The 19,048-nt window shown below is 38.7% G+C and overlaps 1 protein-coding gene across 2 annotated transcripts; it reads right to left on the minus strand.

Annotated features, from left to right (window-relative positions):
* Window positions 1–699: 699 nt before the first annotated feature.
* Window positions 700–14,242, minus strand: LOC121378803. Of its 2 annotated transcripts, XM_041507125.1 has the most exons (5): window positions 14,080–14,242; window positions 9,391–9,530; window positions 8,821–8,925; window positions 3,985–4,401; window positions 700–1,753 (listed from the first exon to the last, which is right to left on the minus strand). In XM_041507125.1, exons 3-5 carry the CDS (start codon window positions 8,840–8,842, stop codon window positions 1,533–1,535), a joined length of 660 nt encoding a protein of 219 aa, XP_041363059.1. In that variant the 5' UTR covers window positions 8,843–8,925; window positions 9,391–9,530; window positions 14,080–14,242; the 3' UTR covers window positions 700–1,532. The 2 variants fall into 2 exon arrangements, with proteins under 2 accessions (XP_041363059.1, XP_041363060.1); XM_041507126.1 differs by lacking the exon at window positions 9,391–9,530.
* Window positions 14,243–19,048: the final 4,806 nt, after the last annotated feature.

Below are 19,048 nucleotides of genomic sequence, written 5' to 3' on the forward strand. Positions count from 1 at the left end.
TTAAGTATGACAGGGATTTGAGACAGACTGTTGTACAGGTTTGATAGGTGTTGCTGTTTTTAGACAATGGTTTGCTTTATTAGGGAGCGGAACGTAGCCTAGTGGCAAAGCGCTTCAGGTGCAGTCGGTTTGGGGTCGATTCCCGTCGGTGGGCCCATTGGGCCATTTCTCGTTCCAGCCAGGGCACCACGACTGGTATATCAAAGGCTGTGGCATGTGCTATCCTGTCTGTAGGATGGTGCATATAAAAGATCTCTTGCTACTAATGGAACATGTAGCGGGTTTCCTCTCTAAGATTATATGTCAAAATTACCAAATGTTTGACATCCAATAGCCGATGATTAATAAATCAACGTGCTCTAGCTAGTGGTGTCGTTAAACATTTTGCTCTATGAATTTCATTTGTATAAAAAAGGTCAAAGTAACATATCCGTATAAAGTTCTATTAGTTTAATCATGAGATATATCATTGTCTCATTATAACGAATTTCATTCCGAAAACCAAAGTAAACAAAAATACTTGTAATTCACCATTTTATTATTTCGATACACATAAATATTAATTTCTTTAAAAATGTTGATATAAAAGATCATAAAAAAAAAAAAAAAATTGAAAGCCCAAATGTCTCTATATATCTATATATAGAATGATTGTTCACAGTCCTGTATTCAAGCATCTTAAGTAGGATGAGAGAGAGAGAGAGAGAGAGAGAGAGAGAGAGAGAGAGAGAGAGAGAGAGAGAGAGAGAGAGAGATATGAGTAATGATGCTGTTAATACTCAATATAAAATTTAGGTTATGAAACCTCCATTCCTCGGACGCTTTATTAATAGTACACCAGTGGTGTAAACAGTGTCACAGATGCATCAGTCTACATCTCGTGTATGTGACAATGAAATGGTATATAATATTCTGTACAGAACATCAGTCTACATCTCGTGTATGTGACAGTGAAATGCTATATAATATTCTGTACTGAACATCACAGTCTACATATCGTGTATGTGACAATGAAATGCTATATAATATTCTGTATAGAACATCACTATCTACATCTCGTGTATGTGACAGTGAAATGCTATATAATATTCTGTACTGAACATCACAGTCTACATCTCGTGTATGTGACAATGAAATGCTATATAATATTCTGTATAGAACATCACTATCTACATCTCGTGTATGTGACAATGAAATGCTATATAATATTCTGTATAGAACATCACTATCTACATCTCGTGTATGTGACAGTGAATTGCTATATAATATTCTGTACTGAACATCACAGTCTACATCTCGTGTATGTGACAATGAAATGGTATATAATATTCTGTACAAAACATCAGTCTACATCTCGTGTATGTGACAATGAAATGCTATATAATATTCTGTACTGAACATCACAGTCTACATCTCGTGTATGTGACAATGAAATGGTATATAATATTCTGTACAAAACATCAGAGTCTACATCTGTGTATGTGACAATGAAATGCTATATAATATTCTGTACAGAACATCACAGCGTACGGTCATTTACTCATTAGCGTTGTGTCGGTAGTGATCGCTTTAATCATAGATTTTAACAGTCCGTATCGCCTCATAAAGAACACGTCTTTTGATTGGTCGTAGTCACGCTTCAGTTTGTCAAGTCGATTGTAGGCGCGCAGGAATTTGGCGGGAAATTTCTCAATTTGTTGTTCTTTAACGTCGTTGTCTTGTGCAATTTCCTGTTTGGACATTTGACTCAAATCTGAAAAAAAGTTCGAAAATATATGGTTAATGCTGGAACATTTCCATAAACACATACTCTATAAAGAACATCTAATGGAGCCTTTTACTTTCAAATATAACGCCAGTGTTCTACACCAACATTGTCACCATGGTGCAAGTTTAATTGCTACTTCCAAAAGTCTGCCCATTCCCAACTCTGCCTCCCCCCCCCCCCCCCATTCTTTTGGCGAAGTCAGATATTGTATTCGGGAGAGACGTACTTGAACCTTAATTGAATATAGACACGTTAATAAATATGTTATCCTAAGCTAAGTGGCAAAACGCACGTTTTAAGTGCAATACTACTACTTGGTACACATGTTAGTTCAAATCCAATTACAGGAATTCACGGGCCAAGACTAGTAATACAGAGAGAGAGAGAGAGAGAGAGAGAGAGAGAGAGAGAGAGAGAGAGAGAGAGAGAGAGAGAGAGAGAGAGAGAGAGAGAGAGAGAGAGAGAGAGAGAGAGAGAGATTGAGGGAGAAATAACCCAATAAAAAGTTTGTTTTGTTTAACGACACGTTTTGTTTAACGACACCATTAGAGCACGTTGATTTATTAATCATCAGCTATTGGATATGAACAATTTGGTAATTGTGACATACACAATGAAAACGCAAAACAGATAGTTTTCAATATTTTGTTGTGATTAATGAAAAGTATATTTATTGGACTTAAAATAACAATTTATGAGAGGAAGCCATTGATTGGTACTTTTGTCTGGGTTTTAATCCTGATTTTGTTTTCGTTACACATACAATAGCAGAAACACACAAAATGATGTGAAATGCGTTCGCTACATGCTCAATCATGCTGCATGCAATGCACGTGAAATGCCAGTATGTGGACGGTGTCATATTCCTCGTCACATTACGAATGTCACGACTCAGAGAAAAACAAAGGGAGCGAGCGTTGGGCATTGTTCAAGGGGGGGGGGGGGGGGGGGGAGACTTCGCAAAGCCCAGTTGCTAGGACCTTCAGAGTCCATCCATCAACTATTGGAAGACTTGCTGAACGTCATCAACAGACTGGGAGTGTCCGTGATCGACCTCGACTTGGTCAACGTCCCGTTACGACCCCAGGCCAAGATCGGCAGATTCGACGACACCACCTCCGTGACCGGTTCAGAACTGCGACGATGACAGCAAGCAACACGATAGGACGTCATGGAAGGCCTATCCATCCGATGACGGCCTATCCATTCGATGATGGTCATCCGTCGACTCAGGACGGCTGGACTCAGATGCAGACGCCCGTACAACGGTAACATCATGACACCGCGATATCGTGCTGCGAGACTACAGTTTGCTTTCCAGAATGGTAATCATCCACCAGCCTTTTACCGGAGCATTGTTTTCTCAGATGAGTCCCGTTTCTCGGTCTCCTTTGCCGATGGAAGAGCACGTGTGTACAGGAGACTCTATGAACGGTACGCTGACGGATGTGTGAGGGGACGTGATCGGTTTGGCGGCGGTTGTCTGATGGGGATGGGGGGGGGGGGGGGGGGGGGGGGGGGGGGCAATGTGTGTTAAACTTTTCGATTTCGAATGCAACTCGATTACTGATGATAGCTAGCCATGTTTCCATGTGAATGTATCTCATGAATACCAGTCATTAATGTCATATTACATTATCCATCAATTCATTAATAGTTTGTCGTTATTTGCAATGAAAAGTTGTTTTTGCGTTTTTATTGTGTGTCAGTATATATAGTCTTATAGAGGAAACCCGCTACATTCTTTTTTTCATGAGTAGCAAGAGATCTTTTATATGTGCCATCACAGAAGACAGGATAGCACAAATCACTGCCTTTGATATACCAGTCGTGGCTGGAACGAGAAATAGCCTAATGGACCCACTGATGGGGATCGATCCTAGACCGATACCGCATCTGGGCAGCGCTTTACCACTGGGCTACATCCCGCCTCACAACCAACAAAAAAACCCCACATAGTTGAAATCTCCTGCGGCCACATCTAGGCAGAGAGGACAGTACATACCACGACCTTTGATGTGCCAATACATGGTGGAGCCAACGAAGAGAAGGGAATCCGTTGAGGACGATTGATCCTACGGCCCATCACACTTTAGAAGAACGCTCTGTCACTAATAAGCTACATAGCCACCTCTCTCGCCCCATTCAGCTACGATGAATGTGAATTTACCATTTAACACCCTAATTAACAGATTAACGTCACTGACAGAACTGACCTTTCTGAATATCAACAGCAGTCTCCATATCGTCTGCTACACCGACGAACTTTTTACACGAAGCTAACAAACCGCCGACAGCGCCACTTTGTGGGCGTTTTGTCGGCTCTGGTTCTTCTGTTGCGTTAGCGAGTTTCTTGCACTGTCCCAGTAAACCGCCCATTACTGACGTTTTCTTATGTTCGTCCTTTTCGATAAAAGAGTGAGCTTTTTCCATGTTGCTCTTCGTGGTCGTTCGTTTGATCATATCCTTCAGGCGACTATACCTCTGTGTCGGAAACATGCCCTTCGACATGTCATAGTCTCGTTTTAACAGGACGAAAACGTCATGGACTTCTTTATATTGAGACTCGAGATTTTTCAATTTTAAAGCCAGTTTGAGGTTTTCAGATTTCAGCTTGTCCTTCGAGCTGTAAACTATAAAATAAATAAATAGATAAATAAATAATAATAAAAATAAAATAAATAAATAAATAAATAATAATAATAATAATAATAAGAAGAAGAATTCTGAGAGTATTGCTACAATTAATACATGTCCCCATCTAGGCCAATCTAATTAAAATTAGCTCCACTATTACATGTGGATCTAACAGCAGCCAGTTGTAGCTCATGTCCACCAATCAAAACCTTAAGGTGCGATCACATTTATCCGTTTTTTATTCTCCGCTCCCGCTCCCGCACCCGTTATCCGTCGTCCGTTGTCCGTTGCTTACGAACACACCTGTCAGTAATTTTAACAAAAATGCATGTCTACAGTTGCTGCACGAGAATACTTTATATTTGGTATTATTAAATTTTATATAGAAACAAATTAGTGTAATAGTCAATATTATATGGAACCTTAATTTCAATTAACCAAATTTTATAAAATTACTTCTCCATTAGAATTACAACATGATATGTAAAATAACAAAGTTATGGTCAGAGTACATATATGATAATTTTATAATTTTAGTAACAGCGAGGAAGTTACTTTTGTTTGCAATGAATGGGGTATTTCGTTTTTAATTACTTAAATAGTAACCTCGTCCCACTTCTATATACGGTTCACTACCCATTAATGTTGAATGAGAGAATACAATTTTAACGAAAACATTTATAAGGAAAATAAAGCATTTACCAGAAGTGCCAGACCAACAACCTACATAACTACGTACCTTAGAAACATATAAATTTCACCAGTAAAAGACACTGCAGACAATAACGTTTTCGTATTTATAGCAAATTGATTACAAATTACTTATAGCCATTGGTCGATATTAACTCATCATTTCAACAAGAAATTCATGAATACTGTGATTTCACGTGTAAATGTATTCAGTGGCATACCTGTATCACTTATTTTTCGTGGGAATGGGTGGTATTTCACCTTTAACAAAATATGAAAGTACTTGATGGGTTGAGGTATGTTTGAACCCCACCTTACCACAACCCCCCTATGAAAATTAATTATGAAAATATTTACATTGGTGGAATAATGAAATAACTTACACACACAAACACACAGACATATATACAGACACACAGACAGACAGATATTTATGTAATTAGAGCTGTATTTACGAAGAATTGAATCGCGAGGTCAGGAAATACCCTAAATATGACGTCACACTGTGGGAATCCTATCCGCATCCATTGTCCGCTTCAGTGAAAATCGGTCCAGGAACGATTTGTGCGGACGAGTGTAAGTGTGCGGAAGCGGAGATGGGTAGGTCTGATTGCACGCATTGATTTCAATACAATCGAATTTCACTGACGACGGATAACGGGTGCGGGAGCGGAAGCGGAAGGAAAAAACGGATAAATGTGATCGCGGCCTTACTTGCAGAATCATGCCAGTGATTTGAAAATAATTTGAAAATATTCCGAATTATCCTGAGGGTATACGATATGTTTCATGTGAATTATGAATACCGTATTTAGACCAGAAGAACTAATTTTAATCAGATTGCTAACAACACTGCGTAGTCTCCAATGTCCAAATAACATTTCGTCTGTAAATAATAATTTAAATTTTGACCTGTCACGGTACATGCTCTTAATTTGTTTCGCCTGTGGCGATTTTAATTGTGTTAGGGTGCCGTGTGCAGTTTATTGCCCGTAGCCCAGGTGGACAACTTGTTACGTAATACCTTGCGCGATCTGGCTTTCCAATATGCACTTAGCCCCGCTGTGGAGGCCATGTGGCGAGTAGTTACGTAATACCTCTGCGAGTGCGGTTTCGACGACCGTGATTTTGGCGACGATGGCGTCAGTAGTCTGACGATCAGAAAGAAATAATATCTACGCTAGGAGAGATGAAATATGAGATGATACGTGAGGTGCCGCCTTGTTCCCCCAGGCCAATTCTGATTTTGGAATAAATAGCTAGGATTTAGAGATATCGAGGAGAACGATTAGGAAGGCTCCGAAGGAACGTTAGTCCGTTTGGACTTTGGTAAATATCATTTCTGCTCTGTGTATAACCTTGATGTGATTGATGTGACTTTAAATATTTTAATACTGTATTATACCGATATTCTTTAGACAGTGTCTTCGGTCATCTGACGAAGTAAATCGTAGACTTATTGTTCTAACATTATATGAGTATTTGGTAATATAAAGCTTAGCCAGTCATCCCAGCCGACCTGGGTAAACTGTAGGTTATTGTCTTTATTGTGATAAGTATTAATTCTGTGTTACAAGATTACTGAAGAGTAGTTAGGGTTAATTAAAAATTAACCCGTTAAGAATAGAGCTGTAATTCCTTTATTAATTAAGTTCCCCAAGAAGCGTTCTAAATTATCACACGTTACTGAACGAGTAGTAAGGGTTAATTATAAATTAACCAGTTAGGAATGGTGTTGTAATTCCTTTATTAATTAACTTCTCCTGGAAGCGTTTCTCAATTATCACACGTGTGGGTGTGGTGTAACGGTGAAGTGATTCGCATATTGTGTAACTAGACACCCAGAGATTAACTAATTAAGTGATCAGTTCTGGGTTGTTATTATTGTTGTTATTAATTACTACTACGGCTGTACATTTGTCAGCGTAGATTAATACAGATTCCAAAGTGTATTGTGTTTTTGTTGTGTTTTCTAGAGAACTAACGTGCTATATTATATATACTTTATATAAGATCGTATCTCTGATCATACCTAGAGACGAGCCATACTAGGTTTAACAGCCTGTTACAGAGAGATCTAATAGATATACAGTTAGGAGAGATTTTTGATAATCGTCTTTTATTCAGTTACGGGAATTATAGAATCCCCGTGACAGACCAATCACACTTCGCCTTTTATAAAGTTATTTGGGAGCATACAAATTCTAAAAATATCGGGCGAGTCTATTTTAGTGGCCGCAGTACAGCGAACCATACCAATGGCTTATCAGTCTTCAATTTTACATTAAAAATTATTTATTTATTTATTTATTTATAAAAAACCCCCAACTAAAGCAGTCTTCAGTTTTACATTACAAATTATTTATTTTATAAAATAAAACATGTTTTAAGGCATTCGTAATTCACACGAAACATGTCGTATACCCTCAGGATAATTCGAAATGTTTTCAAATTATTTTTAAATCACTGGCATGATTCTGCAAGTAAGGTTTTGATTGGTGGACATGAGCTCCAACTGGCTGCTGTTAGATCCACATGTAATAGTGGAGCTAATTTTAATTAGATTGCATCTAGGCCTAACAATTTTCGTATATCTCAAGTTAAAGGGCATTAACTCTGTAAAAAAAAAAACCCAGGCCAATCCATGTCAAAGTCAAACTGGATCGTATTGTTCTACCCGGTTGAACCGTTAGCGGATTAAAACGAAAGAAAGAAACAAATAAATAACTGTCCACCAATATGCCAATCGCAACTAACTACGCATGAATGAATGAATGAATGAATGAATGAATGAATTACCCCTAATGCCAACATGGCTGGGCACCCAACAAAATATAACATCTTTATTGGCGATGGATGTATAAAAAGACAAACTGTTACATCTCCATCCCAACCAAGGGTGCTCCAAATGCATTGTAATGTAATGTAAAAAGTATATATTTAGATGCACATAAATCCTTAATCTCATTAATGATTTCCCAAATTTCAGCCGTAAAGACTGATGCTGAATCGGGCAATCTTATAAAAAATATTGTTTATGTTGCATTGTTGGAAAAAACTGTCAATATTGACAAATCGTCTTAGAAATGAAATTCGCTACATTTTCCCACTAGTAGCAAGGAAACGTTTATATGCACCATCCCACAAACAGGATAGCACACACCACGGCCTTTGTTATACCAGTCGCACTGGCTGGAACGGAACGGGAGTCGATTCTATCTACCGACCGCGCATCAGGCGGACGCTTTACTACTGGGTTACGTCCCGTCCCGTTGATGGTGATGATGTTGATGTTGTTGTCAGGCCTGTAGGAACGGGGTGGGGGCTGTTCCCCCTAAATGAGGATCAAACATGAAGTCAAAAGTTAGTTTTGTTTAACGACACCACTTGAGCACATTGATGTATTAATCATCGGCTATGTCAAACATTTGTTAATTTTGAGTCTTAGAAAGAAAATCCTCTATATTTTTCCATTAGTAGCAAGACATTTTTATATGCACCATCCCAAAGACAGGATAGCACACACCACGGCCTTTGATATAGCAGTCGTGGCGCACTAGCTAGAACGAGAAATAGCCCAATGGACCCACCGACTGGGGGTCCCAAACATTTGCTTTGTTTTCATAAACCAGAAAGGTGACTAGGCACTAGGCATGCAACCTTCACTTAACAGGTCGCTTCTCTGGCTGGTTGTGTATTGGTGTTGGTATTACCGCTGTACTTACGAGATTTCTTGTCCTTGCCCATACTGGACGGGAGATCATCGGACGTCTAACGAGTGGTCGTCCCTCGTCACATGGAGAGTTGAGGCGTTCACTAACACCCACGTCCTACAACAAGACACACTCACTGACTGAATACCAGCCACAGTACGTGTTATCACGTAGGATACTCATTGATTGATCGTTCGCACTCTCTTTCTCTCTTTCTCTCTCTCTCACATACACACGCACACAATAAACATTAAACATACATGTTTACACACAATGCGTACATTTAACGCACACACACTCATGCCTGTACGCAGTTAATACAATAACACACACACACACACACACAAATTAAATTACAAAACACACACACACACAAATTAAATTACAAAACACAGACACACACACATACAGTTAAACACACATGTAATACATACACGCACACGTAATATTCACATGTACACATAGAAAGAAGTACGCATATAAACATACGTACATACATACATACGTACGTACGTACGTACATACATACATACATACAGACATACATACAGACACACAATCATACTCGCTCATAATACAAACCTTGAATTGTCATAAATTGTGAAAGGATCACGTTTCCTTGGTACTTTGGATAGTGTGTACGACTGTAGACTGTCACGAACTGGGTTCAGTGCCGAGTAACTCGGTAATGATGGTCTGTTGACCCGGTCACCGGTGTGCCACTGTGTGTACAAAGTGGGAGTTCACGGTCTGAATTTCACCCAGTCTGAACTGGTCCCATCATAAAACCCGGACATAATATTTAGCTTAACGCATCAGTGATATATTCGTTGTCAGGTCAGGTCATAGGGCTTTACGTGCACATTCAGAGCAAGCTGTTGTAGCACACGCCTTTCTTGGGCACAAGAGCCGGCCTCGGCCGGCTCCTCCGTCCAGGACAGGAAAGGTGTGTGTGTGTGTGTGTGTGGGGGGGGGGGGGGTAATGGTGCTATGGAATTTTGAATGGAGCAAGAATTATTCCAAAAGAGAAAAGGTGCGCAACTTTGATTGCGGAATTTGGGCGCAATTTAAACGGTCGGTCGAAAACAAAGTTCCGGAGCTAATATAGGTTTTGACATTAGTGAATCGAGAGTAGCTCGTTACTTAGACCTCTATATTCGTTGTATCCTTCCAGTGCTATTTATAGCTACAGGTGAAATGTTACGCTGTTGTTTAAAAGAGTACACTGCACATTGTTTCACTGCCAACGGTTCAACACAATTATCTTATTTCCCCTGAAACAGCATTACTAAAGGTGACGACACACGGTACGAGTGCCTGGTACAATAATAGCCGATTGTGACAAGACAAACATTTCGATTCCATCGGTTGTTATGCATCGGTTATTCTCGTACGAGTCACTTGTACCGTGTGGCGTCGCCTTTGCCGTTTACCGTAGTTACATAATTATGAATCCCCCCCCCCCCCCCCCGCCCGACAAACACACACGTTGTGACTGAATTATGAATTTACTAATACTTTGCAACAGAATTATGAATATCTTTCTACGATGGGAAAGAATCATTAATTTCCTATTATTCTTCTGAATATCCTACTACGTTATAACATAATTATTTTATTTCCTACTACGTTTATGAATTTCCTACTACGTTACGACAGAATTGTGAATTTCCTACTACGTTAAAACAGAACTATGAATTTTCTACTACGATGAAACAGAACTATGAATTTCCTACTACGTAGCGACAGAATTGTGAATGTTTTACTACGTTGTAAATTATTTATGAATTTCCTACTATCTTTATGAATTTCGTATTACACTTTGACATTATTATGAATTAACTACTACATTGTGACACCATTGTGAATTTTCTACTACGTTGTAACATAATTATGACTTTCCTTATTACATGCATTTCCTACTACATTTTAACATAATTAATAATTATAAAAATGTTACAACGTAGTAGGAAATTCATAATTATTATGAATTTCCTACTCCTACTACATTGTCACATAATTATGGATTTCCTACTACGCTGACATAATTATGAAGTTCCTACTACATTGTCACATAATTATGGATTTCCTACTACATTGTCACATAATTATGGATTTCCTACAACATTGTCACATAATTATGGATTTCCTACTACGCTGTGACATAATTATGAAGTTCCTACATTGTCACATAATTATGGATTTCCTACTACATTGTCACATAATTATGGATTTCCTACAACATTGTCACATAATTATGGATTTCCTACTACGCTGTGACATAATTATGGATTTCCTACTACGTTGTGACATAATTATGGATTTCCTACTACAATGTCACATAATTATGGATTTCCTACTACGTTGTGACATAATTATGAATTTCCTACTACGTTGTGACATCATTATGGATTTCCTACTGCATTGTGACATAATTATGGATTTCCTACAACATTGTGACATAATTATGGATTTCCTACAACATTGTGACATAATTATGGATTTTCTACTACATTGTGACATAATTATGAAGTCACATAATTATGGATTTCCTACTACATTGTCACATAATTGTGGATTTCCTACATTGTCACATAATTATGGATTTCCTACTACGCTGTGACATAATTATGAAGTTCCTACAACATTGTCACATAATTATGGATTTCCTACTACATTGTCACATAATTATGGATTTCCTACAACATTGTCACATAATTATGTATTTCCTACTACGCTGTGACATAATTATGGATTTCCTACAACGTTGTGACATAATTATGGATTTCCTACTACAATGTCACATAATTATGGATTTCCTACTACGCTGTGACATATTTATGAATTTCCTACTACGTTGTGACATAATTATGAATTTCCTACTTCGCTGTGACACAGTTATGGTTTTACTACTACGCTGTGACATAATTATGGATTTCCTACTACATTGTGACATAATTATGGATTTCCTACAACATTGTGACATAATTATGGATTTTCTACTACATTGTGACATAATTATGGATTTTCTACAACATTGTGACATAATTATGGATTTCCTACTACATTGTGACATAATTATGGATGTCCTACTATGTTGCAACATAATTAGAAATGGGTTTATGCCCCTTCCCCAGTATAGCTTGTTCCTATGTCCGTGGTTTGCAAGCAGAATGATCATAGGATCGAAGCCCGCAAGTGAATAAATCCATTTGATTTTTGTTCCGTAGCGCTACAGACTGATACTATGTTACCAGTATATATTCTCTTTTGTAGAAACTGCACAATGTTTATTATGTTCTAAACGTTTGTCCACAAATTTCAAAACCAAAGTTTTGTGTTGTAAAAATACGATTTTTAAATTGTAAAAATTTATTATTTATTACTATTATTTGACAAATAAAATGATTGTTATTACTGCCATCAGTGACCTATTTTCAGATAGCGAATTACTTCTTTCCAATGACACAGTCGTGACTGCTCACAAAATGGTTATATACCTAAATCTAGACAACAAAGGTCTGGTCATAGGGTTGTATGTGCATATTTAAGCAAGCTGTTGTAGCACAGGCCTGTCATGGGCGCAGGTGACAACTTGAGTGAAGTCCCCTCTTTATATCGATAGAATGGGGTGGTGGGACGCACCCCGATACTCAATCGCTGGACTGGCGCCTGTACACACACTCTAGTCTCTAACACGAATTGAATAACACGGGGTATTTATGGCTCACACATTCCGGTGAGCTCGTGGAGATAAAAATAACTACTGTGTGCTGTGTGTATGCGCAGTCAGGTGTAACTGGTCGTGTGTGTGTTTCACTAAAAGCTAGACACTTCCGAAGTGTTTTATTTACAGAGCCCACGTGTTTACCGTTTATAGGTATGTAGGCATAGTTAATCTTTCACATTGAACATGTACCACCGTTGGTGGTCTTTATGTGAATAAAGAAGTTGAAGAACTACCAATAAATCACTCGGTCATCAATACAAGTAGGCCGAAATATTGAAGGCAATTACACTGGTTATTAGGCAAAGCAAAAGAATTTCGGCTATTTAATAATAAAACGAACTTTTCAACCAGTTGTTTACATTACCAATGTTAATAAAGGCACTTACTGCTAAAAGTTTCAATAAAGAAATAAATTGAATTGAATGTATGGTTATGCATACATTAAAGAGCATAGACGTAGGAGCTCTCATTGTTGTAAGGAGGCTGTCTGATTTTTGCCCGAATTAAACGTAAATGCCCGAATCTGGATAACAACATTTATTTATATGAGCATTACTTGTAAACGGCTACACTGATATTCCATGCATGTGAATATCAATAAGGGGAGGGCTGGAGGTGATTCGAGCCACTACAAAGGGTGGCAAACGGATCACTACGCATTTTCCCGTGGATTACAACTAATAGTGTGGGTAGAATGATAAAACATACAAGGTGTAAAGGTTTCAGGCTAATTCATTTTGCCCGAAAATCTCTAATAGTTTTTGCCCGAATTTGAGGATTTGCTCAAGCATTAGAGGGCCAGATGACTCCCCCCTCCCCCCACGCTGCCTCGTACGCTGTAATCATATAACATTACCCATAGGGGTTTAGTTGGGGGTGTTCCCATGGGCGTATAAACTCCGATTTGTGGGGGCGGGTGGAGAAGGATGATTATAATGATTTTTACCAAATTAACCGAAAATTCAGCGCATATAATTAGTTATTAGGCAGAGCGAAATAGTAATAAACAGTTTCGGCTATTTTAACTAAATGTATTGTTTTTACCATTCCCTCAGAAAAGAACACTGGTACGAGTTCGACCCGTACCCATCTTTCAGTGGTTAGGGATAGGGTTAGTCTTTAGAGCCTTTGATATAGAGGGGTACACCATGCAAATAAAATAATAAAATATTTTAACCAAGTTTATGCCGATCCCTGAATTTTGCATAAAACAGGTGAAGACCTGACCCCCTGGCCCTCGTTCCACGAAACAGTCTTAGCACTACCTTATACACCTATTGCGATGTTAGCGCTGAGATCGCTTCTTGGAACAGGGCCCAGAGCACAGGATCGAGCAAAGACTGATATCTTGTTTCCAGACAGACATCACAACGAATGGTGTCATGTCTTTTCCATCGGAGAGACATAACCGGACAGAAACACGTGATACACAATTTAAGTCAGTATTTTAAAACATTGCGCGGACTCAGCTACTCCAGACCGTGAAGTTAAGTGACTCACAAACAACTACATTCAGTTAGTTAGTTGGCACCAGCGCTTACCTTTATATTCCGGTAGTCGCTCTGTTTACAAAGCAACTCCAAGTTGTGGGTGAAACATGTCGGCGGAAATACATCACACTCGATAACTCCTCGACCCAGCATCTGTCATAGCTGGCATTCTTCCGACCTGTTTCTCCTGGCTTCACCTTCGTGAATCAAAACACGGCGCAGACTCAGTCTGTCGAGCTCTTCTGACTGTACAGCTCTTTAAAAATCATTACCGAACACGTGTGACCCTATCCCGACTCCAAGATTACTCACAGGTCACGAGCTGTTACTAGGGTATTGTGATTTACCACTGACGAGATTGCTAGCATGATCAAAATCCATACGTAACGAATTCAATGCAGCACGAATCAATAATTTAAAAAATTGGTCCTGTAAGATGTTTTAGCTAACAGTCTAACTATTAATACCTACTATAATCTACAGGGTTGAAAAATTAGCAGGCGACCTTTATTGGCTACTTAAGGGAGACTAAGCATTTTTACAAAGGTAGTCCGTTGAGCGAACATCGATTTTATTGTCGATGTCGGTATTGTTTTAAGTTTAATCGATTTGCCCGAAAAAACCCAGATCGGATCTAAAATGACACCAATATTTACACGATGACATAACCGTCCAAATATTACTGTTATAAACAATAAGTACGTCATTATGCTTTTTAATATGATACATCGTATGTTTTGGTAAAATGTTGTTGTTTTGTTGGGGGTTTTTTTTGTCACAGATTTATTTTTCTTTCGATATTTATTTTATTAGTAGCCTACTACTGTAGCATTAGTAAACTATTAAAATTAAACGCACACATGTGCCTGCTTTGTCTATACGACAGCCACTCCCAAGGAAATCCTTTACTGGAAATGTTACCTCCTCTTACATCGCCACGAAGTTTATTTTACCCTTCTTGCATCGCCACAAAGAGGACTTCCACCCAGACTAGTTTGTATACTAAAGCACGTGTAGTTCTACATTTATTCTCTTTGTACTGCATTATTATAAAAAAAAAATATATCTGAGACAATGCAAGTCAAGCTGCATACCTTGGCTGTTCTAGCATTTTGTCTTCACCCCTGTATTAAAGCCGCACACCCTAGTTCCATCCAGCGAAAATAAATTATAATTTGGTTAATCTACAAACATGTAACACACTTAGATCACGTTTTTATCAAATGGAGTGAAAAAGCAGGTTTTATATCGATAAATACCATGGGAATCCCCATGTCCCAATTGCTTGAAATAATTTTGAAAGTTAGTATTCTGATGTCACCGGTAGAAGCACAACAATGCCTACGTCACGACAAATTTCACAGACTTGGGGTGCGTTCGTTTCACCTCTCCTGGACATGTTCCAACTGTTCTGTCCTGGTTGTATCTCCTCTCCAGATATCGTAAGACTTAGCAAAATTATTGGTTTTAAGGGTTTGTAACGTTTTGTATTGAGACACTTACTTGTCTGAACTTTATTGTTACTGAAAATGTTCACGAACTGTGAAGAAAAATCTCACAAATGAACAACAACAAATCGGATGTTGATTGCGCGAACCGTGCACGAGAAAACAAACCGAACAAAAATGATAACGGTCACGTGATATACCAACGTCTGTGACATTAAAAATAGATTGGACCTCGCTTGCTTAACGTTTTTTTCTCGACAACACGTTTTGTGAAAAAATACAAAAAATGCATTTCGTGGTTTTACAAACATCAGGATTACCAAAAAGCACTTCAGGTGAATGGAAATATGTTTTCTAAATAATAAAATGTAAGTAAAGTGCAATTTTATTTGTGAAAAATGGGGTTTAATAGCGAAAAACAACGCCGTAATGGTTAACAAATAAACGTAACTAGGGTGTGTCCCTTTAAAAATGAGATTTAATATGTATAATTCTGAGCCGGTTTATCCTAGTGCTATGGGCCCCGCGCTTCAAGGGGCCCTGCGGTGATGTGTACCTTTATTTTCCCCAGGTCATTTTTCCCCTCTTCCCGAGGGGTTGCAATATATATATCCTGGTAACGGGGTCTCGCTGTTATTTGTGCTACAGGATATTTAAACCGGCTCTGGTATAATTTAATGGTAATTTGTAAAGAAACATTTTTATATATATATACCGGATTTCTTTTTTCTAAAAGTGTTATTTAAATTGCTATGGGTTTAAAGGGACATTCCTAAGTTTGCTGCATTATAAGATGTTTCTGATTTACAAAATATTTCTACGATTAAACTTACATATTAAATATATTTTCTTGTTTAGAATATCAGTGTCTGTATATTCAATGTGTTTTTTGTCGTCTTAATATGTGTAAGAAGCCCAAACTGGATTTTGTCTTCAAATAATTTCGTACGTACGAAAAAATAAATTTTAGGAAATAAAATGAAATTTATTCTAGTACAAATATTAGAACGATCAGAAACACGTTTAATATACAGCCACTAATATTTTATGCAGACAAATATATTTCTTATGTAATTACAATCGCTAAAAAGTCTCTGTTAGTCTTAAAAATTGCAGCAAACTCAAGAATGTCCTTTAAAACTATAATAGCATGTTTTTTTATATGATTTTTAACTGTATTCATTATGAAGTTACATGCCAATTCATCGGTTTCCTTTTGAAGCAAACACACTGTGTACGATGAGCACATGGTTATTGTTTAACAAAGAACATTCTAGGTTTGAATTTGGCTGTTCAGTTAAATTTGAATTTGATATTTGGAGGGCTAGTTGGATTTGATAAGGGCCAGTAAGAATTTTCTTCAACTGGCCCTGCTGGCGACCATGATTTTTATGTTAATTTTCAACCATGACTATAGTCCGTCTCATCCTCACAATATATACATATATATACATATATATATATATATATATATATATATATATATATATATATATATATATATATATTATACATGAATACATGTATACAAAAAGTAAAAGTGTTTTGGAAATAATTTTCAAAAAAGCCCACAAAAAAGCCCAAACTATTTTTGTTTGCAATTTAGGAAACGATCATCTCAGAAATAAATAATTTTCAGTAAATTGCATAGTACGAAAATGGGGTAATAAAATGACTATAAGTACATTCCTTTTACAATATCAGGTTCTGTGTATCCATGGTGTTTCTGGTCGTCGATGTCTCTAGCAGATCACATTTGGTTTTATTTTCTGTATACATCAGACATGGGGTGGGGTGGGGCTGACTGAGAGATCTAGGGCGCAAAGCACAATTTCTGGGAGTTTGGGGTATGCTTCCCCGTAAATTTTTGATAATTAGATGTCCTGAAATGCAATTTCCTGCATTCTACAAGAAAAAGTTATGTCTACCTTAATATTTATTAACAATAATATTTTTGATTCAGAATTAATTGGTGTGTTGGTGTGTTGGGGGGGGGGGGGGGATGATTCCGGCGAGTTGCTGATCCTTGGTGATGTTGACTCTGCTTCTTACTCTCCCCTCCCGTGCTTGAACGGTCGGAAGCGGTCGACCCTCAGTCGAAAACGAAGCTGAGTTACGTCTTCAACGTCATCCTGGATGTATTGATGGTAGCGGGGGACCAGCGTGGATTTCACGACGTTCCATGGACTGGTTTCCGAAGAGAGCGACTCGACGTCTGGTGCTTGGGATGCTCCCTGGAAGAAAGATGAGGCCGCCTTCCTCTTCTTGTGTGTGTGTGTGTGGGGGGGGGGGGGGGCGACCACGAACGGCAAGGCTGTGGGACTGCCGTGATCACCCATGGGATCCACCTTGGTCGGGTCGAGTCCCTGTTGCCGCTTCTGGTACATCTTCCCTAGCCGGGGACGACGATGCAGAAGAGATCGCCGCTGGCAGTTGAGCCGCCCACTTTGTTCTCCCCTGTGCCGCCCCTGGAGCACGTCTCCTTTGTTTCCTTTTCTTCTTCTTCGGGTTGGCGTAAACGGCGAATTGCCACATTCGTGTGTTTGTGTGCGTGTCTTTGTGTGTGTGTTTATGTGTGTGTGTATGCGTGTCTTTGTGTGTATGTATGTGTGTCTGTGTGTGTGTTTGTGTGTGTGTGTGTATGTCTTTGTGTGTGTATGTGTGTGTGTCTGTGTGTGTATGCGTGTCTTTGTGTGTATGTATGTGTGTCTTTGTGTGTGTATGTCTTTGTGTGTGTGTGTTTGTGTGTGTGTGTATGTGTGTGTGTGTGTGTGTGTGTATGTGTGGCTTTATGTGTGTGTGTGTCTGTGTTTTTGTGTGTGTATGTGTGTTTGTGTGTGTGTGTGTCTTTGTGTGTATGTGTCTTTGTGTGTGTGCGTGTGTATGTGTCTTTGTGTGTGTCTTTGTATCTTTGTGTGTATGTGTATGTGTGTCTTTATGTGTGTGTATGTGTGTCTTTATGTGTCTTTGTGTGTGTGTGTGTGTGTCTTTGTGTGTGTGTATGTGTGTCTTTGTGTGTGTGTATGTGTCTTTGTGTGTGTGTGTGTGTGTGTATGTGTGTCTTTGTGTGACTTTGTGTGTGAGTGGGAGGGTAATTACGACAGTTGACAAAGACAACTTCATCATAGTTCAGTTATAATCCAAATGACATTAATTCATTTCATTTCAACTTATTTTCGTGCTTATATCCAATTAATGTTCAAGCACGCTGTCCTGATCACACACCTCAGCTATCTGGGCTGTCTGTCCGGGTCAGTGGGTTAGTTGTTAGTGGAGTGGTTAGAGAGAGAGAAGAGGGTATAGTTATCTTACACCTACCCACTGAGTTGTTAAAACTCGCAGTGGGTGGGAGCCGGTACCGGGCTGCGAACCCTGTACCTACCAGCCTTATGTCCGATGGCTTAACCACGACACCACTGAGGCTAGGACTGAAAGTCCTGTGGATTTGGAAGTTCCACGGACTTAAATTCCTAGGAATACGCGTTCCGCGGACTATGATTCAGATAGTCAAGCTGGGCGAGTAATCAATATGAGATACTAAAATGTACTGTCACCGATCAAACGTTTCTACA

This window comes from Gigantopelta aegis, chromosome 8 (genome assembly GCF_016097555.1).
Source record: "Gigantopelta aegis isolate Gae_Host chromosome 8, Gae_host_genome, whole genome shotgun sequence".
NCBI lineage: Eukaryota > Metazoa > Mollusca > Gastropoda > Neomphalida > Peltospiridae > Gigantopelta > Gigantopelta aegis.

Excerpts from the sequence above, each read along its gene's own strand:
- LOC121378803 (XM_041507126.1), bottom strand. The coding sequence starts at position 8,842 with ATGGGCAAGGACAAGAAATCTC. Across the intron at positions 4,402-8,820 it reads GGGCAAGGACAAGAAATCTC|TTTACAGCTCGAAGGACAAG; the intron begins GTAAGTACAGCG and ends TTTATTTTATAG. Across the intron at positions 1,754-3,984 it reads TGCTGTTGATATTCAGAAAG|ATTTGAGTCAAATGTCCAAA; the intron begins GTCAGTTCTGTC and ends ACTTTTTTTCAG.